General features: G+C 40.6%; 1 protein-coding gene and 1 long non-coding RNA gene across 13 annotated transcripts in view; one reads left to right on the forward strand and one right to left on the reverse strand.

Annotated features, from left to right (window-relative positions):
- LOC118367937 (acyl-CoA-binding domain-containing protein 7-like) overlaps window positions 1-24,108 on the reverse strand; it is an 81,884-nt gene that overhangs the window by 7,301 nt on the left and 50,475 nt on the right. Inside the window, exons 1-6 of one of the 12 annotated variants that reach the window (XM_052495549.1) lie at window positions 9,761-10,162; window positions 5,008-5,127; window positions 4,785-4,909; window positions 2,403-2,584; window positions 1,551-1,675; window positions 70-178 (exon numbers count right to left, since the gene is read on the reverse strand). The exons of 6 other annotated variants lie outside the window; for them this stretch is intronic. In XM_052495549.1, coding sequence (XP_052351509.1) covers window positions 70-178; window positions 1,551-1,675; window positions 2,403-2,584; window positions 4,785-4,909; window positions 5,008-5,127; window positions 9,761-9,821 — 722 coding nt within the window. In that variant the 5' untranslated portion in view covers window positions 9,822-10,162. Of the gene's footprint in view, window positions 1-69; window positions 179-1,550; window positions 1,676-2,402; window positions 2,585-4,784; window positions 4,910-5,007; window positions 5,165-9,760; window positions 10,163-24,108 lie in introns of those variants that run through there. 5 more of the 12 variants (XM_052495558.1, XM_052495556.1, XM_052495554.1 and 2 more) reach the window with 5 other exon arrangements.
- Window positions 17,340-18,699, forward strand: LOC127915362 (uncharacterized). The gene is made up of 3 exons (XR_008091128.1): window positions 17,340-17,681; window positions 18,175-18,330; window positions 18,398-18,699. It is a non-coding gene; the product is annotated as an uncharacterized LOC127915362 (long non-coding RNA).

Genomic DNA, 24,108 nt, shown 5'->3' on the forward strand with positions numbered 1-24,108 from the left:
GGCACATAAATACATGCAAATATATGCAGATGCACACAAATATATCTAAATATCCACCGGCCAGAATACCTGAGCAGCTCTGGAGGGGTAAGAATGTGTCCGTCACACACTGCATCAAACGAGAAGAGACGCCCCTTACACATCACCACCACATGGGAGGGGCATGGACCCTCACTCTCTACAACACACACAGAAAAAAGATCAATACATACAGCACCAGTCAAAAGTTTGGACACACCTACTCATTCCAGGGTTTTACTTTATTTTTTACAATTTTCTACATTGTAGAATAATAGTTAAGACATTAAAACTATGAAATAACACATGTGGAATCATGCAGTAACCAAAAAGGTGTTAAAAAAATCAACCTATATTTTATATTTGAGATTCTTCAAAGTAGCCACTCCTTGCCTTGATGGCAGCTTTGCACACTCTTGGCATTCTCTAAACCAGCTTCACCTGGAATGCTTATCCAACAGTTTGGAGTTCCCACATATGCTTTTCCTTCACTCTGCGGTCCAACTGATCCCAAACCATCTCAATTGGGTTAGGTCGGGTGATTGTGGACGCCAGGTCATCTGATACAGCACTCCATCACTCTCCTTACTCAAATAGCCCTTATTTTGGGTCATTGTCCTGATGTGTTGGGTCATTGTCCTTTTGAAAAACAAATTATAGTCAAACCAGATGGGATGGCGTATCGATGCAGAATGCTGTGGTAGCCATGCTGGTTAAGTGTGCCTTGAATTCTAAATAAAGCTCTGAGTGTCACCAGCAAAGCACCCCCACACAATCACACCTCCTCCTCCATGCTTCACGGTGGAAACCCCACATGCAGAGATCATCTGTTCACCTACTCTGCATCTCACAAAGACACAAAAATCTGGACTCATCAGATCAAAGGACAGATTTCCACCGGTTTTATGTCCATTGCTCGTGTTTCTTGGCCCAAGCAAGTCTCTTCTTATTATTGGTGTCCTTTAGTAGTGCTTTCTTTGCAGCAATTCAACCATGAAGACCTGATTCAAGCAGTCTCCTCTGAACAGTTGATGTTGAGATGTGTCTGTTACTTGAACTCTGTGAAGCACTTATTTGGGCTGCATTTTCTGAGGCTGGTAACTCAAATGAACTTGTCCTCTGCAACAGAGGTAACTCTGGGTCTTCATTTCCTGTGGCGGTCCTCATGAGCCAGTTTCATCATAGCGCTTGATGGTTTTTGTGACTGCACTTGAAGAAACGTTCAACGTTCCTGAAATGTTCCAGATTGACTGACCTTCATGTCTTAAAGTAATCAATACACACATCCAAACACACATAGAAAACACACACACACACACACACACACACACACACACACACACACACACACACACACACACACACACACACACACACACACACACACACACACACACACACACACACACACACACACACACACACACACACACACACACACAAACACACCTAAATAAATAACAGAGTACTACACACAAAAACAAACCACAAACGTCATATTGCATGGCGATGTCGTGGGGGGGGTCACCTACCTGTCTTAAAGTAGTTGATGATGGTATCCTTGGTGACTCCAGGAACTTTACATGTACAGAACAGCATTCTGAACTGGTCCATATCCAACACCACATTACCAGCTTTATGAGGGTCCTGCCTCTCCCTGTCGGGGACCGCACAGTCAGAGAGTGTGTACTGAACGTGTGTGTTTAGGGACACTGTCCAACTAAATGCTTAGTTACAGGTTCCTTCTCGACAACGGAACAACAATAAGAAATCAAATATAATAATAGAAACATAAAGTAACTGGCTCAGTAGAATAGAATAAACATTTTAAACAACTATAATACAGGAAGACTATAGTTAAATAAAAACACGTGTTTGGGGGAAGGGGGGGATTGGAGGGCAAGTGTTTAAATTGTGCATTATGTCGCAATCGGAAGAGTCTGGTAGCAGTAGTTGTGATGTGTGTGTAACCTTAATACATATACACGGAGTGTACAAAACATTAGGAACACCTTCCTAATATTGTGTTACATGCCCTTTTGAACCTCAGAACAGCCTCAATTCGTTGAAGCATGGACTCTACAAGGTGTCAAAAGCGTTCCACAGGGATGCTGGCCAATGTTGACTCTCTGTTCAAAAGGCACTTAAATATTTTATCTAAGCCCATTCAACTTCTGAATGAAACACATACAAACACAATCCATGTCTCAATTATCTCACGGTTTAAAATCCTTCTTTAACCTGTCTCCTCCCCTTCATATAAACTAATTGAAGTGGATTTAACAGGTGACATCAATAAGTGATTATAGCTTTCACCTGGATTCACCTGGTCAGTCTATGTCATGAAAGAACCATGTTTTGTACACTCAATGTGAGTATCTTACGTGCGAAGCAGGTCCCAGTACTGTAGAGTGTGCCACATGCTTATGCTGGTCCTCTGTAGCTGTACTCCCTCTGTAGGGGGCCAGCAGTGCTCTAGGTAGGGTGCAGGACCTCCGAAGTTCACATTCAACTGGGAGGGGTAACGCAATTCCAGATAGGCTGCATCCAACCACCAGTCCTCCAACTGCAGGAAAACACACAGAATAAAGATGAAACAATGCAGGGAGACACCATAAAGATTCCCTTTCACAGTTGCTCAGGGTCGAGCATGGTGTGTGACCAGTTCCCACAGGTTCTAGCTGTGCAGTGTGTTGAGTGTAGAGGTCGACTGATTAATCGGAATGGCCGATTAATTAGGGCCGATTTCAAGTTTTCATAACAATCGGTAATCGGCATTTTTGGACTCCGATTACGTTGCACTCCACGAGGAGACTGCGTGGCAGGCTTAGTACCTGTTATGCGAGTGCAGCAAGGAGCCACGGTAAGGTGCATTAAACTTATCTTATTAAAAAATATATATTTTAACATAATCACTAGTTAACTACACATGGTTGATGATATTACTATTTTATCTAGCTTGTCATGCGTTGCATATAATCGATGCGGTGCGCATTCGCGAAAAAAGCACTGTCGTTGCACCAATGTGTACCTAACCATAAACATCAACACCTTTCTTAAAATCAATACACAAGTATATATTTTTAAACCTACATATTTAGTTAATATTGCCTGCTAACATTAATTTATTTTAACTAGAGAAATTGTGTCACTTCTCTTGCGTTCTGTGCAACAGAGTCAGGGTATATGCGCTGGCTCGTTGAGAACTGTAAAGACTTTCTTCCTAACAAAGACAGCCAACTTCGCCAAACGGGGGATGATTTAACAAAAGCGCATTTGTGAAAAAAGAACAATCGTTGCACGAATGTACCTAACCATAAACATCAATGCCTTTCTTAAAATCAATACACAGAAGTATATATTTTTAAACCTGCATATTTAGTTAAAAGAAATTCATGTTAGCAGGCAATATTAAACTAGGGAAATTGTGTCACCTCTTGCGTTCATTGCACGCAGAGTCAGGGTACATGCAACAGTTTGGGCTGCCTGGCTCGTTGCGAACTAATTTGCCAGAATTTGACATAATTATGAAATAGTATTGAAGGTTGTGCAATGTAACAGCAATATTTAGACTTATGGATGCCACCCGTTAGATAAAATACAGAACGGTTCCGTATTTCACTGAAAGAATAAACGTTTTGTTTTCTAAATGATAGTTTCCGGAATTGACCATATGACAGACCTAAGGCTCGTATTTCTGTGTGTTATTATATTATAATTAAGTCTATGATTTCTCTCTCTCAGAGGACCTGAGCCCTAGGACCATGCCCCAGGACTACCTGACATGATGACACCTGGCCGTGCTGCTGCTCCAGTTTCAACTGTTCTGCCTGTGATTATTATTATTTGACCATGCTGGTTATTTATGAACATTTGAACATCTTGGCCATGTTCTGTTATAATCTCCACCCGGCACAGCCAGAAGAGGACTGGCCACCCCATATAGCCTGGTTCCTCTCTAGGTTTCTTCCTAGGTTTTGGCCTTTCTAGGGAGTTTTTCTTAGCCACTGTGCTTCTACACCTGCATTGCTTGCTGTTTGGGGGTTTAGGCTGGGTTTCTGTACAGCACTTTGAGATATCAGCTGATGTACGAAGGGCTATATAAATAAATTTGACTTGATGATTTGATTTGATAGCGTAGTCTGACTGAGCGGTGGTAGCAGCAGCAGGCTCGTAAGCATTCATTCAAACAGCACTTTCCTGCGTTTACCAGCAGCTCTTTGCTGTGCTTCAAGCATTGCACTGTTTATGACTTCTAGCCTATCAACTCTCGAGATTAGGATGGCAATACTAAAGTACCTATTAGAACATCCAATAGTCAAAGGTATATGAAATACAAATGGTATAGAGAGAAATAGTCCTACAATAACTACAAACTAAAACGTCTTAATTAACTGGGAATATTGAAGACTCATGTAAAAAGCAACCACCAGCTTTCATATGTTCTCATGTTCTGAGCAAAAAACTTAAACGTTTTTTACATTGCACATATTGCACTTTTTCTTTCTTCTCCAACACTTTCTTTTTGCATTATTTAAACTAAATTAAACATGTTTCATTATTTATTTGAGAGTAAATAGATTTTATTGATGTATTATATTCAGTTAAATTAAAAGTGTTCATTCAGTATTGTTGTAATTGTCATTATTACAAATATATATATATAAATCGTCCGATTAATCGGTATCGGCTTTTTTCGGTCCTCCAATAATCAGTATCGGTGTTGAAAAATCATAATCGGTCGACCTCTAGTTGAGTGTGTGTACCCAGTTCCTGCGTGTCCTGGCTCTCTGCAGTAGTTTTTGGTGCAGGTCTTTGCCGATGCCCTCTCCAAACCTCTTCACTACGGCTACAGTCACCTGGTACTCCTCCTCTGTAGCAAACGGCCGCACTGGAAAATACACACAGACATTTCAGTAACTAGACACATTTTCATCCAGGGTCCATGCTAATGGCGCTTCTCTGTCTCACATGCAGCTGGCATCTCACCTGCATCCAGGTACTTGGCGAGGCTCCCCTCTAGAGACGGTACAGGGAGAGGAGGCAGGCTATGCTGGTACTGGAACGTGCGCTCAGTGGGGAACTCTGACACCTGGTTGGTCATGTTACCTACAGCACCAAAACACCTGGTTAGCCATGTTGCCACCTACAATACCAAAACACCTGGTTAGCCATTTTGTCCCCTACAATACCAAAACACCTGGTTAGCCATGTTGTCACCTACAATACCAAAACACCTGTTTAGCCATGTTGTCACCTACAATACAAAAACACCTGGTTAGTCATGTTGTCACCTACACCACCGAAACACCTGTTTAGCCATGTTGTCACCTACAATACCAAAACACCTGGTTGGTCATGTTGTCACCTACACCACCAAAACACCTGGTTAGTCATGTTGTCCCCTATAGCACCCAAAAACCTGGTTCGCCATGTTGTCACCTACACCAATCAAAACCTGGTTAGCCATGCTGTCACCTACACCACCAAAACACCTGGTTAGCCACGCTGCCACCTACACCACCAAAACACCTGGTTAGCCATGTTGTCACCTACACCACCAAAACACCTGGTTAGCCATGTTGTCACCTACACCAATCAAAACCTGGTTAGCCATGCTGTCACCTACACCACCAAAACACCTGGTTAGCCATGTTGTCACCTACACCACCAAAACACCAGGTTAGCCATGTTGTCACCTACACCACCAAAACACCTGGTTAGCCACACTGTCACCTACACCACCAAAACACCTGGTTAGCCATGTTGTCACCTACACCACCAAAACACCAGGTTAGCCATGTTGTCACCTACACCACCAAAACACCTGGTTAGCCACACTGTCACCTACACCACCAAAACACCTGGTTAGCCATGTTGTCACCTACACCACCAAAACACCTGGTTAGCCACACTGTCACCTACACCACCAAAACACCAGGTTAGCCATGTTGTCACCTACACCACCAAAACACCTGGTTAGCCACACTGTCACCTACACCACCAAAACACCTGGTTAGCCATGTTGTCACCTACACCAATCAAAACCTGGTTAGTCATGTTGTCACCTACACCACCAAAACACCTGGTTAGCCATGTTGTCACCTACAATACCAAAACACCGGGTTAGCCATGTTGTCACCTACACCACCAAAACACCTGGTTAGCCATGTTGTCACCTACACCAATCAAAACCTGGTTAGTCATGTTGTCACCTACACCACCAAAACACCTGGTTAGCCATGTTGTCACCTACAATACCAAAACACCGGGTTAGCCATGTTGTCACCTACAATAATAAAACACCTGATTAGCCATGTTGTCACCTACACCACCAAAACACCTGGTTAGTCATGTTGTCACCTACACCACCAAAACACCTGGTTAGCCATGTTGTCACCTATGCCACCAAAACACTTGGTTAGCTATGTTGTCACCTACATTACCAAAACACCTGGTTAGCCATAGACTTACTGTCCCCTAGCCTGGTAGACTCTACGAATCCAAGTGTGGACTGAACAATCCTCCACTTTCGTCTAACTTTTAGATATATATTTTTTAAATTGTGGATCTTGGACCATACTAACTTTATGGGAGAGTGGGGTAAGTTGAGACATTTTTCAAGGGAAATATAGTATTCTTTCTAAAAAAATATATATATTTCAGTATGTTGTGTATCCCTGGAAATAATCAGAATTAATGTAAACATAGCTTGTCACACAAAAAATGGTATCTTGGCACCACATACCATGGGGTAAGTTGAGCTGCAGGACAGGGTGAATTAAATGAAGCGCCTTCAAATTTCTGTACTGAATGAAGTAACACCACTACCTTATAAAACCATGTCTATCTTTATTTTCTAAACACATATTTAAAAAATATATTTTAATCACAATATTTCACAGTGGTTTAGATGGTACATTGATTCTCTATACCCCTCACACTCAACTCTGGACCTCGAAGCCAGTTCACTGCATTTTTTTCATTGCAAGATGGCGCCGACAGATGGTCACCTCGCTTCGAGTCCTTAGGAAACTATGCGGTAACTTATTCCTATTCCTTCATTCAGCTCTTTGTTAAGTGTTGCAGTCATTTCAGTCACTGTAGTAGCTGACATGTATAATGGTAAGGGAAAGGGGGATACCTTGTCAGTTGTACAACTGAATGCACACAACTGAAATGTGTCTTCCACATTTAACCTAACCCCTCTAAATCTGAGAGTCGCAGATGTCCATGTCTTCAGCGCCCGGGGAACTGCTTTGCTCAGTTAACTGCTTTGCTCAGGGGCAGAATGACAGATTTTTACCATGTCAGCTCAGGGACTCGATGCAGCAACCTTCCGTTTACTAGCCCAACACTCTAACCACTAGGCTACCTGCCGTAGTGTTCAGTCATTCGCATACATAGACACACTGGCATGTCGTTGGTAAAAATTGAAAAAAGTAAGGGGCCTAGACGGCTACCCTGGAGAATCCCTGATTCTACCTGGATTATGTTGGAGAGGACTGCACCCTCGGTGTTCGACTATCCACATTACAGCAGGGGGTGTAAAGCCATAACACATACGTTTTTCCAGAAGCTGCACATACGTCAAAAGCTGCACTAAAGTCTAACAAAACAGTCCCCAGAAACTTTTCATCATAAATGTATCACAGCCAATCATCAGTCATGTGTGCAAGTGCTGTGCTTCCCAATAAGCATGCTGAAAGTCTGTTGTCAATTTGTTTACTGCAAAACAGCCTTGTATCTAGTCAAAGACTGTAAAAAAAGCCTGTCCCTTTAAGAACAGTGATGACATCACAGCTATCACAAGCTGGCAGAGTGTTTAGTTCATTACCAAGTGCAGCTGGCAACCTACTGCTGTGAACACAAATCTCAGTTTTGGACATTATTTTCTTTCTGGACAATTTATTAATCACTGTGTGTGAAAACCAAAACTGGTAGTAATGTATATGTTTTCCCCTTGTTTTACTGACGAAGTTGTCAATAGTTAAAGAATATTTTTGTAATTTTTAAAGCATTATGGGTCTCGTTTTTATGCTAGCTATCTAACATTTTTAGCTACATTTTGTTAGCTGGTTAGTCTGATGTTGCTAGCCACTTGTATTTTCGTTTCAGTCATTGGTTTAGTTAGTATAACAGATGAGAGCTGTATATCTTGTTTGTTATTGCTAAATTAATGTACTGTAATGAAACAGCAGGGAGCAGTTCTCGAACCCTCGACCTTCTAGACCGAGGTCAGGTGCGCTATCGACTGTGCCGCAAAAGCATGCTCGTGCGGCAGGGTCAATTTCCGCGCTTATAAACCCAGGGTCGTTACAGTACATTATCTTAGTATTCATATTTGTTATTTCCAGATCACATCTTGTTTGGATAAATGGACAATTAATTGGATAATACCAGCTGAGTGACATAGCACAGAATTGCAAACATTGTTAATCTCCAATCAACATTAAAGAACCCTAAACTGAGGAACTGTCTTTCTCACCGTTTCTCTAATAAGAGTACAATCTCCATAACACTAACCTACTCAATCAATGTATACCTTCCAGAGGCATCAACCTCTAATTCGAAAACAAAAAAATCTCCAAAAGTTTACTAAGGGTTGGTAACAGGCTGATTGGTCAGCTATTTGAGCCAGTAAAGGGGGCTTTCGTATTCTTGGGAAGCAGAATGACTTTTGCTTCCCCTCCAGGCTTGAGGGCACACTTTCTAGTAGGCTTAGATTGAAGATATGACAAATAGGAGTGGCAATATCATCCGCTATTATCCTCAGTAATTTTCAATCCAAGTTGTCAGAACCAACAATAATTCGTTCCTCTTCCACATTCGCTTTGTGGAATTCAAAATTACAATGCTTGTCTGCGTTTGTTGTTGGCATGTCATGCCTAAGTTTGCTAATATTGCCAATTTAAAAAATAATAAAATAGTTGGCAGTATCAGAGGGTTCATCTGATTCGATTAATTATGGAGCCGAGTTTGCATTTTTATAGAACAACCTTTAAAATGATTTACTTTGATTTAGATACAAGCATCATGAAACCTCCCAAAAAATGAATGACTTGATGAAATTCCCGTTTTTTGGACCTAACGTTAATAACTTCCTTACAACTTTTCCATATTTCGCCAAATTATAAATGTTGTTTATGGTTTCCTAGAAAAAAGGGTGGCTCAACCTACCCCTTTGGCTCAATGTACCCCAATCTCCCCTACTACAGTAGTCATTATCTACAAAGATAGTTGTAGAATTTGTAGCTGGGCAATTCCATTGTAACGGAATTACTCTGAGACTCAGGTTTTTCACTTTAAAATGTATGCCAAACAAAACCCATTGATTTCAAAGTTTAACAAACCATACAACCAAATCGGAGTATCAGAGTAATTCCACATAAACATGAAAATTGCCCAGCGAGCTAGACTCGCAGGCCAGATGCAACTTTTATTATTCGAGATCAAATTCCATCTTTTGCGAGGCGGCGCAGCCTTGTACCAATCGTATTAATAAGCACGTTTATAGCACAATTGCTCAGCAATTGATTACCATATGAATTCTGGCTACATAACCATATGATCAAACATAGTTAGTTAGCAAGTCAGTTCTACTTAATGCAGAAACAAGTGCACTAGCTTGCTATAAAATAGTTGGCCCCTTGCATTGTTTTCACGGCTCGAATGTAGGTCCGTTTCAGTTTTCAGTCCGATCGAAGCAGCTTAATCCCACAAACACGACAAGCAAACTCACCGTAGTATTTTGCGATATTCTGCAAATTCCGATATGTGAAAAGTTGTTTTCGCTCGTCCATTCAAAAATAAAAATAATGTTGCGGCTATTTTCTAGACTAGACTAGAGGAAGGCGCTTGCGGTAGTTTGTGTTGTTGCTCCGCTCGTGGGGTATGCAGCGCTTCTCATCACCTTTCACCCAGTAAGAGGTCAAGGCTAGAAAGGCTTCAGCTTTTGTCAAAAGTGTATTTATTTTGGCATTTGAGCTAACTCTGACCTTTTTCCAAATATTAACCTAATTCTCCTAACGTGCTACGTTAATTATCCTAACATGCTGTGTAAATTCTCCTAACCTGCTACGAAAAGTCAAATTTGACAAAAGCTCTATACTGTCTAGTCAACCCTAGTTAGCGGACTGCCAACACCCGGAAGAGAGAAGTGGTGATATTATTACACGTGACTTGGCTTTTCATTCTTCATGATATCTATTGTGAGACTACTAAAACACACTACTCTTAAAATAGTTGTTTGTTCTTTACACGAGGCCAGATGTGCATGCATTCTTGTACGGTTGCACTTTTAGATGGTGCATTGTCAGCATTAGATCCTGGTGCATTACCTGCCATTACAGTGTATATGAAACATCACAAACTGTGAACAGTGATGATCACGGCACCATACAGATGACAGAAACAGCATCATTTTAAGGCTGCGTTACACATTTAATGAGCAATGGGTTGTATCGTAACTGTGTATTAGTACAATTTTTAAAATAATAATAATACGTATATATATATCTCAAAACAAGTACATAAAAGCTTCATAATTCATAGAGGTCACGTTAACTGACTGATATTATCTCATAGAATACAACATATTAGATCTCCTAAACCAACATTTCTGTGTATATCCCAAAACCCCATTCTTTCACGATTAGAAATTGCCAACAAAGCAAAGACAGAAAATGCGAACTAATTTATGTTTTTGAGGACTGGCTAGCTAGCTGGCTAGCTCTATATGCCACTGGATTTCCAACATTTGAAGCTTTGAAAATAGAATTTTAATTATGAAGTCTAAAACAAAAATTTACCTGTTAGCTAGGCAGGTTGTTGTATTTTAAAGCTTAAAGCCAGACTCAGCAAGTCTCATTTACATAATTTGTGATTACGAAGTGAGTTCATAAATACATTTTGACTATCTACACCGATTTTTAGAGCACTCTCGTTTGAGTGTGCCAGAGCGGAGAATAACTGATGAATTTACAAACGCACGACACCCACAATATGACAGGTGTCAGTAAAGGTTGGCAAAAAAAAAAACAATAAAATTGTTGCTAGCAGCACAGTTAGTCACTCATGTTGCAATTGTGGTGGGAATGAGGTGTCTGAAGTCAGGGCTATCCAGAGCATTTCATATGCAGCGGCTGTTAAAAGGTTTGAGGGTTCGAATGGTGCTCCTGAAGAGTCCATATGGTGGTGGATAGGCCTTCAATGAAGGCTGCAGGGGTTTCCTTTCAAATCAAATGTTTGATTTTATTTGAAAGCAGGGATTGCTTTTTAGCAGCAGGACCAAGATATGTTAAAGGTTAAGAAGGTGGACTTTGTGGCCTTTATAGCCAATGTTGATTAATGGCACAGCCGAGGTGGAGAGGAAGTCCTGGAAAATAGATATCACTGTCATTGCGGTGGAGACTTCGTGTGGGGGAGTTGCATGGAGTATTGTCACAAGCCTTACTTCCCTCTCAGGTCATCGAGCCTGAGAAGGGAGATATTCAGATTCGAAGGAAGGCATTTTGGTTTTGTCAAAGTTTTTTTATTGTTTTATTTTGGTGTGGGTTAAGTTAGTTTTTCCTATCACGTATGGGTAGTATTTTTACCTTGTCCAGTTGGTGGCAGTAATACACCTATTTGGGTTGTAGTCTGCCATAAAACCCACAGAAGAATAAGAAGAATTTACAGTCACCAAACACCATACCCAAACAAGTCAAACTGTTTGCGATAGTTTGACTATGATTGGTGCTAAAACAATTGTAATTGTTTCATTATTAACCACAATCTATTTAAAAATGCATTGGTTTGTTATGAAAAAGAATGCTGTTTGCATTTAAAGTATAACTTTTTAATATATATAAACAAAGTGCATATAAATCTAACCATTCAAAACGAATACAATCTTAACAGCATAATAGAATATTGCACCATATCAAAGAAAAATAAATAACAATGTGTAAAACTGTAGCATCCCACTTCAAACATTAAACTGGTCCCTCTTTTCTCTCTCTTCTTTATTACCATGTTATAACCAGCAGCACACAGCATCCAAACAGCAGACGTTTGTGGCACTACTGCTGGTGCTTCTGCTCCATCTGATCCCTCTTCTTCCTGTTGCCCTGGTGTCTGAGCCAGCTGACTGCTGGGACAGTCCCTCCCTGCTGCTGAGGTTATTCTTTGAAGAATGAAGTGACATGTAACCGACCTGTAAGAAGTGGTAAGGAGTGGTTACCCTTGATATCCAGCAGTCAGTGGTAAGGCAAACTGCAGTAGCTTTTTTGACTCTTTCCCGCACTGAAGCCTGTGTGCTCTTGTACAGTTGTGGAATAAGTGATCTTGAAAGGATTTTCCTGCTTGGAATTGTGTACATTGGATTTAGATTATTGCTAGAATTTCTTAAACCTCTGTCCTCCACGGTCGAAAATGGCTGGAAATCGGTGGCAATCATTTTAGCCAATGCAATATCAAATTGGCCTTGTTTTGCTTCAGACATAGACTTTGGCATTAACTTGTCCATAGAAGACTGCGTTGCTGTGGGTCACGGAGTAGGTCTACTTGACTGAGTAATCCGCTAGTTTCTCGACGCTCCGCTACAGCTTGCGTCACAGTTGGGTGCACAGTTCGCATGTGTAGGTTATGCGTAGAACCGGCTTTAGGATATTTTGTTTTTGCAAATTCTACACTGTACTTTAACATTGTCTACATTATTAAAATGCATCCAAATGCTACTGTGCTTCTGACTCATTTTCCAGCTGTTGTTTTCACAGCTGTTCTTCCTCTCTCGCCTTGGCTGCTAAGTGTGTGACGGTGAGTGAGTTGGCTCAGCCCTCCCTCACGCATCTTGGGTTCATTGGTTGACACTGCGTGTCTGATTGACAGGAACAACCGGTGAGGCTGTTAGTCTGAGCAGACAGAATGAATGTGTGCGTGTTTAAGCATTTAGGCCTATATTATTTTATTAATGTTTTCGTTCTTTGAATTAGGTATTTTTATTCATTTAAATCTTTTGATTATTTATACCTTATTTTATTTTTATATTTTTACAAATAGATACGGCTCTTCTGATATGCGAGCCGACTCCCAACGTTCACCTACAAGACTCGGCTCGTTCGCAAAGGACCCATCACTAGCGTGCGCCATCGTGTGAAATTTGATTTTGTCCCCCCACACCAAACGCGATCACCACACGCAGGTGTGAGGTCAGACCACTCGGATTAACCCTACTCCTCTGCCAGAGTGTCCAGTGTGCTCGCTGCTGAAAGCTCTGGGATAAAAACGTTCTGAATTTACCAAAGGACAACATGTACATCACCAGGACCTGGCTTTCGGCACTTTAACACCAAATTATTTTGGGTCAACCCCGAATCTTTTGACCTGCTGCTGCAATGGTGTAAAAACTGAATGTGGCACTTAGTTCATAGAGCTGTGGTTATGTGAGACTTCCGAAGTCACCCAACAGTTATAATCAGGGGTGTAGTGCTGCCAGCGGTGCTCAGCGGAGTGATGCTCCACCACTTCTCAGAATGGTGCTATGTATCGAAAGATCACTTAATGATTCATTAGTATTCTACATAACACATTGAATATAATAGCATGATAATGTCAGGCTACTGACATACCAAAACACCATGTCATTTCTTAAGACAATTTAGAAGGACTGTGCTGGTTATTTTTATTCCATCTGTTCTAAAATGTGATTAGTTCGGCTGGTTAGCCACCCTTACTTATGTAACAGTGTAATTCAATTGTTAAATTCCTGCATAAAAATGGGTATTATGCCACCTCCTGGTGGATTAGTGTGTTTACATTGTCTAATACAGGTATGGGATTCTAAGTAAAACACGGCAGATTTATGGAGAATTGCTGTGGTTGAGTTGAAAATGGAATGGTCCCGGGATAGAAATGTATCAAATTGACATTGCATAATAAAATCTACCTTTTACATCGTACATGAGCAATTTATGTTATTAGTAACTAGTGTTGTTGGTTTGGCGTCAAATAAGCCACTCTATATGTTATTTGCCATATGGGTTTTATGCTAGCTAAAGTTCCATACTTGAAGTTAGCAACTAATTCGAAAAGCATCTTCTTTAGGAGTGCTATTTATATCCCGTAGATTACCCATCATTCATCCATACTGTGTGTGTCCCATGATTGCAGGTAATTTATGACAAATGTATAAATTATATGTTTTATAAATGTATGAGCACCAGCTAGCAGCGCAATAGCCTGGTTTTGTTAGTTTTGGAAAATATGTGGTACATTCAAGGTGTATGATATTTCCTTGCCACAAGAGTGTGACGTTGAGTAATTTCAGGTTCAGTTGATATATTTTGAATACTAAAATGGTTAGTTCATTCTGATGTTGTGAATATGAGATTACACATGGAAACAATATTTTTATTATAGTAAATGGGTGATTATTCAACTTCGGCACTTTGGCCGTGCAAACTTTCATAAATTAAAACTTATTCAAACACCATTTTACCAGTATTGTAGTTGTCTTTGATTTGTCTAGAAACTATATCTGATAATGACTGCGATCGTACTATTCAGGAATTTATGTATTTTTGTCATTTTCCCCAGACAGCCATAGACAAATGTAATTTCCATCAACGTCATTAAACATCCATTTTCGTTGTAAATTAAATCATACAATTGATTCATAACGGATTTCTTATACATTTGTACATGAACTTGTATTGAATATTATTTCAAGTGATTGTTTTCCTGATATTAATGATTCAACACGACGCCTGAATGTTTAAACTTGCCTTGGTGACAGCTGAAAACATTTATTTATCACGAAAAATAAGATATTTGCACCCAACCTTTTTGTGAGATTATAATAACCACCATATGATTTCCATATCTAAAACAAATGAATGTAAATTATACATAATATACTCATTTACCTCAAAATATGGGTTGTGATGGAAATGACATCTATGTTTAAAATAATGTATGAAAACAATATTTTATTGCAAACATTTTGAACAACCATTGTTAAACATTTCAGACCTATACTGGGTTGTAGGCCCATCACTCAAGGCGTACAGCAGTAGCTGATGGGCAGAGATCAAGGAAGTAGGCCAGTGTTTTGAGAGATGGGCTCAGATAACAGAGGGATCATGCCGCATAGAAGAGCTCAGTGAGCAAAGTGAAACTGTATAATTTGTGGTATATCCAACACAGGTGTGGAGGGTCACCTGCTTGTGAGAATCACCAAAGTGAACTGCCTGGATTTCACTGGTGGATTTACACAGGTAGTTCTCTGCAAAGTCAATATGCACAATGATCTCCTCTTTCCCCAGATTCTCTTAACTCTCTGTTTGGAGTATTGGTGCTGAATGTTGTACACGTGTTTCCCCAGCTTCTCTTTCATCCTTTGGAGAAGTCATCCAGTAGAATCTGCAGTGTGCCACATACCTTTTCTTTTACTGTCAAATGTAATGTTTCCCTCTTTGTTTTTCTTCTCTCTCTTCAGCTTTGTTTTACCACTCAAACCACCATATCTGCTCGCCAGCATCAAAGTCAGATGTTTTAAGCTCTTTTGCTTGGCGAAGGGAGCACTCTGTGTACATGCACTCTTTCTTCAGGTTCTCACAGCACAAAGACTCAAACTTTCTCAGTGTTGCTGCAGCTGATCACTTTGTGATGCTGTAGTTTGTCCGCCATGAACTGGAGGTTGGCTTGGGTTTTGCAGGGACATGTGTCACGTTCTGACCTTTATTTCCTGTGTTTTGAATTTAGTTAGTATGGTGAGGGCGTGAGTTGGGTGGGCAGTCTATGTTTGTTTTTCTATGTTTTGGGTATTTCTATGTTTCGGCCTAGTATGGTTCTCAATCAGAGGCAGGTGTCATTAGTTGTCTTTGATTGAGAATCATACTTAGGTAGCCTGGGTTTCACTGTGTGTTTGTGGGTGATTGTTCCTGTCTCTGCACCAGATAGGACTGTTTTGAGTTTTCACATTTCTTGTTTTTGTTAGTTTGTTCATGTGTAGTGATTTATTAAAGCATGAATCAAAACAACCACGCTGCGCTTTGGTCCACCTCTTGTTCAGATGAAGAAAACCATTACAACATGTGTCCCTATCCTGGACTGTTGGCTTGACAACCCAAAAAGTAGTTGCTCTGCTGTTGTCGTCATGTTCATAGAATCTAGTGATTTTCTCTTCTGTGGCAGTGCCAATTCTGTTACACTGATTTTTCCTGGAGTATTGAAGACTTGATGGCCTGTTTTCATCTGCCCTCATTGCTTTTGCTGAAAATTCAAAATCTCTGTTTGTGGCTTTGACCAGGCCATACTTTCTCAGGATGTTGCCTCTGAAACCACTTTGTCCTTGGCACTGCACATTTTATAATACTTTTGTTTTAACTCTGCAATGATGGCATTTTGAAACAATAACATCCTTCTCAAGTTCTTTAGAGTTCCCTTCATTTGCTGTATTGTCTTTGGGGAATCTTGTCTCTTCATTTTGTTCATCAGTCAATCATACCTTTTTTTGTATTTCTCAGCTTTCTGTAAAGCATTATCAAGTTTGACATTTGTCATACTAAGATCTTTGTATGCTTTTGACCGACCTCTTCCAACTTTTTTCCTTCCAGCAAGTATTCGACTTCTCATTCATGTTGCAGACAATGAGGAAGGGGTATCAGGGTGTGCATCAGGGCAGGTAAGTTAGGGGCAGGTATGTTAGCCTCATGTTCTGGCTGCAAGTTGTCGTGGAAATTTCCTGTATTACCAAATCATGAGAGAGCAAACCACACACAAGTCAGAGTTATCATAAAGTCCATCTTTAATTATATAAGCTTCATCACAACCCTGTGACCCTCAGATCATTTCAGTGTCTACAAATTAATTATCTGAAAGTGCTTACATATTGGCAACTGAGGTCCTTTATAGCAAAGACACACATAGCCAGACAGCATAAACTAAGTTCCTATCTCATTCTTGGTACCACTTAGAACCAAAAACATTACCTCATCCAATGGCATATATCAAATACACCCCCTCCTGGACAAGATCAGAAAAGACAGTGAGCCTCTTAGGTCGTATACTAAATCAAGATAAGGGCAACCTCAGAGGGGACATGTAAATAGTTAGACACATTCCCATAAGAAGACAGGCCTGACCTCTTCCCTCTCTGGGGCCCAATGTGACTAAGCCCTAGCAGAGAAGGGATAACTGCAAACTGCAAACAGTATTATCCAAAAGAAGACATTCTAATGACAAATATCTCACATAAGCATTATTATATAAATACAACATCTTATTTATCAATGTTAGCTAACTAATTCTGCTACTACAAAGACATCTGGTGACTGAGGTGGTGTGTTGCCTGATAGGTAGGTCTCATGTTCTGGCTGCAGGTCATCTGGTGACTGAGGTGGTGTGTTGCCTGATAGGTAGGTCTCATGTTCTGGCTGCAGGTCATCTGGTGACTGAGGTGGTGTGTTGCCTGATAGGTAGATCTCATGTTCTGGCTGCAGGTCATCTGGTGACTGAGGTGGTGTGTTGCCTGATAGGTAGGTCTCATGTTCTGGCTGCAGGTCATCTGGTGACTGAGGTGGTGTGTTGCCTGATAGGTAGGTCTCATGTTCTGGCTGCAGGTCATCTGGTGACTGAGGTGGTGTGTTGCCTGATAGGTAGGTCTCATGTTCTGGCTGCAGGTCATCTGGTGACTGAGGTGGTGTGTTGCCTGATAGGTTGGTCTCATGTTCTGGCTGCAGGTCATCTGGTGACTGAGGTGGTGTGTTGCCTGATAGGTAGGTCTCATGTTCTGGCTGCAGGTCATCTGGTGACTGAGGTGGTGTGTTGCCTGATAGGTAGGTCTCATGTTCTGGCTGCAGGTCATCTGGTGACTGAGGTGGTGTGTTGCCTGATAGGTAGGTCTCATGTTCTGGCTGCAGGTCATCTGGTGACTGAGGTGGTGTGTTGCCTGATAGGTAGGTCTCATGTTCTGGCTGCAGGTCATCTGGTGACTGAGGTGGTGTGTTGCCTGATAGGTAGGTCTCATGTTCTGGCTGCAGGTCATCTGGTGACTGAGGTGGTGTGTTGCCTGATAGGTAGGTCTCATGTTCTGGCTGCAGGTCATCTGGTGACTGAGGTGGTGTGTTGCCTGAGGTAGGTCTCAGGTGCAGGTCTGACATGTTCTGGCTGCAGGTCATCTGGTGACTGAGGTGGTGTGTTGCCTGATAGGTAGGTCTCATGTTCTGGCTGCAGGTCATCTGGTGACTGAGGTGGTGTGTTGCCTGATAGGTAGGTCTCATGTTCTGGCTGCAGGTCATCTGGTGACTGAGGTGGTGTGTTGCCTGATAGGTAGGTCTCATGTTCTGGCTGCAGGTCATCTGGTGACTGAGGTGGTGTGTTGCCTGATGCAGGTCAGGTAGGTCTCATGTTCTGGCTGCAGGTCATCTGGTGACTGAGGTGGTGTGTTGCCTGATAGGTAGGTCTCATGTTCTGGCTGCAGGTCATCTGGTGACTGAGGTGGTGTGTTGCCTGATAGGTAGGTCTCATGTTCTGGCTGCAGGTCATCTGGTGACTGAGGTGGTGTGTTGCCTGATAGGTAGGTCTCATGTTCTGGCTGCAGGTCATCTGGTGACTGAGGTGGTGTGTTGCCTGATAGGTAGGTCTCCATTGCAACTGTTCTCTTTAGTTTGTCTTCTATTCCGTTGGTTACATTTCCATCTCGTTTCTTTGTTCTCGCTTTGTAAGCTCAGAGATAGATTTCACTTTTCCATTCTCTTTTCTTCCAGTATCTCTCCTTGTCTTTTTGCAGATGTTCCTGGTATCGTATATGATCATTTTTGAATTTGTTTCTAAATGTCTGTGACCTCTGTGCTGTTTTATGTGGCATCTTCTAAAAATAAAGACAAATACTACTTATATTTCAACTTGTGCACACCTTGGAGCATTTTCTGGATTCAATTCATTTTAAACATGATTAAATAAGCCGAAAGTAAAAACCAATAAGATAATGGATTTCTGTCATTTCCATCACACCTAAGTTTGTGATGTAAATGACATTTCTACAGTTCCTACAGAAAATTGACAGACAGCTTAGCATGCTTTGATTAGTATTACAGCTAGCATATCATTTACACTAAATATATAAAATATATTTTTTTAATTCAAAAGTTCGACCACAAATGAAAGAAATTCTAGCCTGCTTGAAAATGACTGACAATTAAAATATTCTCTACACAAGCAATATTTACCTCGATATTTCTTCCAACTTCTGGACATCACATCTGGAACAACTGTCCACTACAGCCATGCGCTTCAGTGTCACAATATGTTTCCATGGTAACTAAATTAACATTCTCTTAACTTTATTAATGAGGAATTTGTCCTCAGTGGTGGAAATGACACTCCCCCCAACGGACAGGTATATTTTATGTAGAAAACAATATAAAGGGCATACTCTCAATAAATATTGATAGATTTGATTTAATTTACTCTTTCTGTAGTACATAACATTATATAATGTGTAATTATTAATGTTTTCTCATAGAAAAACAGACTTAAGTCTGTTAAGGGCAAAAAAGTGAAATGAAGGTATAAAATGCATCTGAAAAGTAGCTAAAATATTTGATAGAGAGGTGTTTAAAAAAGTATGGGGTGATTCCAGTGTGAACTTAACATACAAGTATTTGTTTTATTTTTGATCAAATCCCCCAAATTGACCCGAGGACATGTAAGTGCCCTGCAGAATCACCCAAATTATGAATTAATAAAGTTGTTAAATCCACTGTATGATCCCAATGACTTTGATAGACATTTCAATTGTTCTTTTGTTAGTATATTATACAGCAGATTTATGGAGAATTGCTGTGGGAGTGCTATTTATATCCTGTCACTACTCCTCATTCATCCATACTGTGTGTCCCATGTTTGTAGTTTTGGAAATAAATTAACTATCCATACATTACTCTTTCCTGTGTTGACTCACTGACTTTAGGGACGGGACCAGGAAAGTCACACTTACATCATTCAAGAAGATTGAAATGTATATTCCCATGAAAGTAATTGGGATCAAATGGTTGGGATGCAGCATGGACGTTTGACCTGTAAAACGTGAAGAATTGTCATTCATGATTAACAGTGATGATTGCATCATTTATAATAAGGAAGACCTAATTTGGTGTTTTATGAATTCAAAAATATATTATTTTCCTTTAGTCACTTACAGTATTTATAGGAATAGGCATTCATGAAATTTGGATGATGCAGTGTCTGTATATTCTAAAATGATTTTATACAAATAGGTTTTATGTCGGTACCAAATTAAGAAATTATGGCTTAATAATAAAAATGCTGTCCTGTAAGCTACCTACAATAATGGCACTATCCCACTGGTTGAATTGCTGCGAAGTAAATTGAAATACATTTGCCAAATTATATAACTAATCCTCTCTCTATAAATAAATTAAATCATTAAATACTACATAATTTAGCCGCAAGGATCAATAGCTTATTTTTTTAAATGCTGTAGATTGTTTTGTCACATTATGAGCTCATAGGCCTAGTCTACTGTCGGAAATCCAGTAATTGGGCAGTCAACTCAGCAAATATAAAATTGTTGACTTGTGGCTGTCAATGAACAGCAGGCAACAGCAGTCATCTGGAACAGCAGTCATCTGGATGGCGTTGAACTCAGATTGGAACAGAGGGAAGCTCCAGAGGAGACTGCTCTTTCTCAAGGAGCTGGGCAAGGCATTGGTAAGACATCAAATCAAGAGGAGGCAACATATCACAAGGATGAGGAGGATTCAGGAGGAGGATGCTGATGCCCCATCCGCCCGACCCACAGAACTTCAATACCAGACGTAAGTTTGGGTGATATTGTTGCATTTGTGTGTGTGTGCCTGACTCTCCTATCTTGGCCTGCTGTAACCAAATATGTGAGTGAGTGAGATTAGTTAGTAAAATTCCTGAACTAAGTGTTTTCATCCTTCTAGATTGCAGCCAGTAGCAACAAGAAGTGCTGCGATGTGTGTATGGACCCAAAAAGGACAGGAAAACACAGTATACATGCATCAAGTGCAAGAAATACATTTGCAACACACAGTAAAACTCTGTGGTGCGTAGACCGGCCTTAATTTGTGTTCAATGGGACTCATATATAATATAAAATCTGTCTTTCTAATTTGTTCAGTTCAAAACAATAAGCACCAATAGACAGAAACCTTAATTCATTTATTTGTTCAAGATAAACATCATTGATTGGTGGAGCTAGCATGTTGGAGTGAACGGCTGTGTATGAGAGGCTCCTGCAACCTTTTTACGTAAGAATATAACTTTGTTCTTTACTGACTTGCTGACAGTTAAATAAAGGTGAAAAAAATACTAAAACTCATCGGAGGCCTCCTCCCCACCAAACAACGAGACAGAATTGGCAGAAGGCTCAGGTAACAACGTGACACTTTCAGAACTTCCCAGGGCTCTGGGAGAACTACATGTTGCTTTAGCTGAGGATCTTAAGGCCACTATTGCTGAACTGGACACCAAAATTGAGAGCATCATTCGATCAGTTGCTTCGCAGGGCCAGAGTATTGTGGACCTTGAGAAGGCTTCTGAATTCAACGCTGGTAGGATCGACGAGTTGGAGAAGCTATGCACGTCCTTGCAGGAGAGTGTGCAGAGGCTTTCTGTGAAAGTGGTTGACCTAGAGGGCCGATCCAGACGTCATAACCTTCTCGTTGTTGGTCTGGCAGAGGGGGTAGAGGCTGGCTCTCGCCCCACTGACTTATTCGCCAAGCTATTGAGGGATACAATGGGATCGGATGTTTTGGCTTCAGATCTGCAGCTGGACCGTGCACATCACGCTCTTGTCCCCATGCCTGGACCGGGCCAACGTCCCCGCCCGGTAATCATCTGTCACAGTTTCAAGACCAAAGATCTTATTCTGTGTGAGGCTCGAATGAGGGGTAACCTGTTACATAAAGGACATCCCTTCGGTGTCTATGAGGATTATGCGCCCTATGTGGCAAAGCATCGCACCGGCTACAGAGATATCATGACCAAACTCTACAAACTCCATCTTCGCCCAGCCTTGTTCTTCCCTGCCAGACTCAGAATTACCCCTCCCTCTGGTGAGAAGATTTGTCTCTCCTCGGTTTTGGACGCAGAGAAGTTTATCCGGGAATATACACCAATACCCCGTATGGGTTAGAGCACCTCGTGTGTTAGAGTCTGCTCATGGACTCGAATCCATACTATGCGATAAAGGGTGAAACCTTTATTAAACTGTCTCAGTAAGGGCTGCCAACTGAAATGTTATTGTCGCTCCCGGGCATGTAAGACGCTGAGCCGGCCAATGGGGTGCGGTCAGAGCTTTCATTTCACTTTAATTTCACTTTCTTTCCGGCTGGACGACTGACCTGTCGTTGGAGTTTAGAGCGATTTCTGTTTGAGTGGCTTTGCAGGTTTGATCATTGACACTTTCGGATAGATATGCTTATATTCCCCCCTTTTTGTTTTGTTCCGTTATTTATTTCTCATTCTTATTATCATACCATTTATTTGCTGTTTGCAGGGAACTGGTGGTGATGGATGGGGCGAGGCAGATGGGGTGGCATCAGACACCTGGATATCATGTTGGTGTTTTGTGCCATTCTGCCTCTGTCATAGCCGTGGGCCGCTCTCCCCATTAGGTTCCCACCAGCCTTCTGTGGTGTTTGTGTATATGTGTGTCGTTGTGTGTACATATAATTATCATTTGTACTTGTTTTTTTTCTCTTAGAATAGTATTATTATTATGTATGTGTATTATTATTTTGGGGTATACATGTTTGTGTAGATATGTATGTGTGTACATTTCGTGTGTGTGTGTGTGTATATATATCTATATATTTTTTTTCTCCCAAAAATAAATCAATTTGATTGGCGGGTACATTTAATTTAGAAAAATCCTTGTTCCGATCTCCCAACCCACAATATGTAAATGTACTGCTGTCTATATCGGTTGCTGGTGGTTTATGTTTAGACCGGCATTGCTTAGCTATATAACCTTGCGCTGTTATAGCTTGCTTATCTCAGGGATCGACACAGGATGATACTTAAGTGTGCAATATGTTTATGCTGCAACTTATTCTGTTTTGGTTTATTAGATGCTAAATGAACCCTTTCTACATAAAACAACTATTGCGGATAAAGAGGGCCGTTATGTGATCGTAATAGGAGAGATCCACTCTACTTCGGCTTGAATCCCGCTAACGGGATCGATATGACAAGTGAAAGTGCAGGGCGCCAAATTCAAAACAGAAATTTCAAAATTAAAATTCCTCAAACATAGGATTATTTTACAACATTTTAAAGATAAACGTGTTGTTAATCCCACCACAGTGTACCTTTTCAAAAAGGCTTTACAGTGAAAGCACAACATATGATTATGTTAGGTCAGAGCCTAGTCACAAAAACACACACAGCCATTTTCCAGCCAAAGAGAGGAGTCAATAAAAGCAGAAATAGAGATCAAATTAATCACTAACCTTTGATGATCTTCATCAGATGACACACATAGGAATTCATGTTACACAATACATGTATGTTTTGTTTGATAAAGTTCATATTTACATACAAAACTCTGAGTTTGGCGAGTTGTTTAGTAGTTCCAAAACATCCAGTGATTTTGCAGAGAGCCACTTCAATTCACAGAAATACTCATAATAAACATTGATAAAAGATACAACTATCATGCATGAATTATAGATACACTTTTTTTAACGGAAAAAGCAAACCATGCAATAATCTGAGTACGGCGCTCAGACAACAAATCAAGCCATACAGATATCCGCCATGTTGGAGTCAACAGAAGTCAGAAATAGTGTTCTAGATATTCACTTACCTTTGATGATCTTTATCAGAATGCACTCCCAGGAATCCCAGTTCCACAATAAATGTTTGATTTGTTCGATAAAGTACATCATTTATGTCCAAATACCCCTTTTTGTTCGCGCGTTTAGTGTGAATACCTATATAAAAAAAATCGAATTTATTTGATATTTGGAGGATCTCTAACCCAACGGGAAGGGAATATTCCTTTTACTCTCATATTCACAATGTTTATACCCGAATTGACTACTTTTTGGTTGA

This window comes from Oncorhynchus keta, chromosome 34, assembly GCF_023373465.1.
Source record: "Oncorhynchus keta strain PuntledgeMale-10-30-2019 chromosome 34, Oket_V2, whole genome shotgun sequence".
Classification (NCBI taxonomy): domain Eukaryota; kingdom Metazoa; phylum Chordata; class Actinopteri; order Salmoniformes; family Salmonidae; genus Oncorhynchus; species Oncorhynchus keta.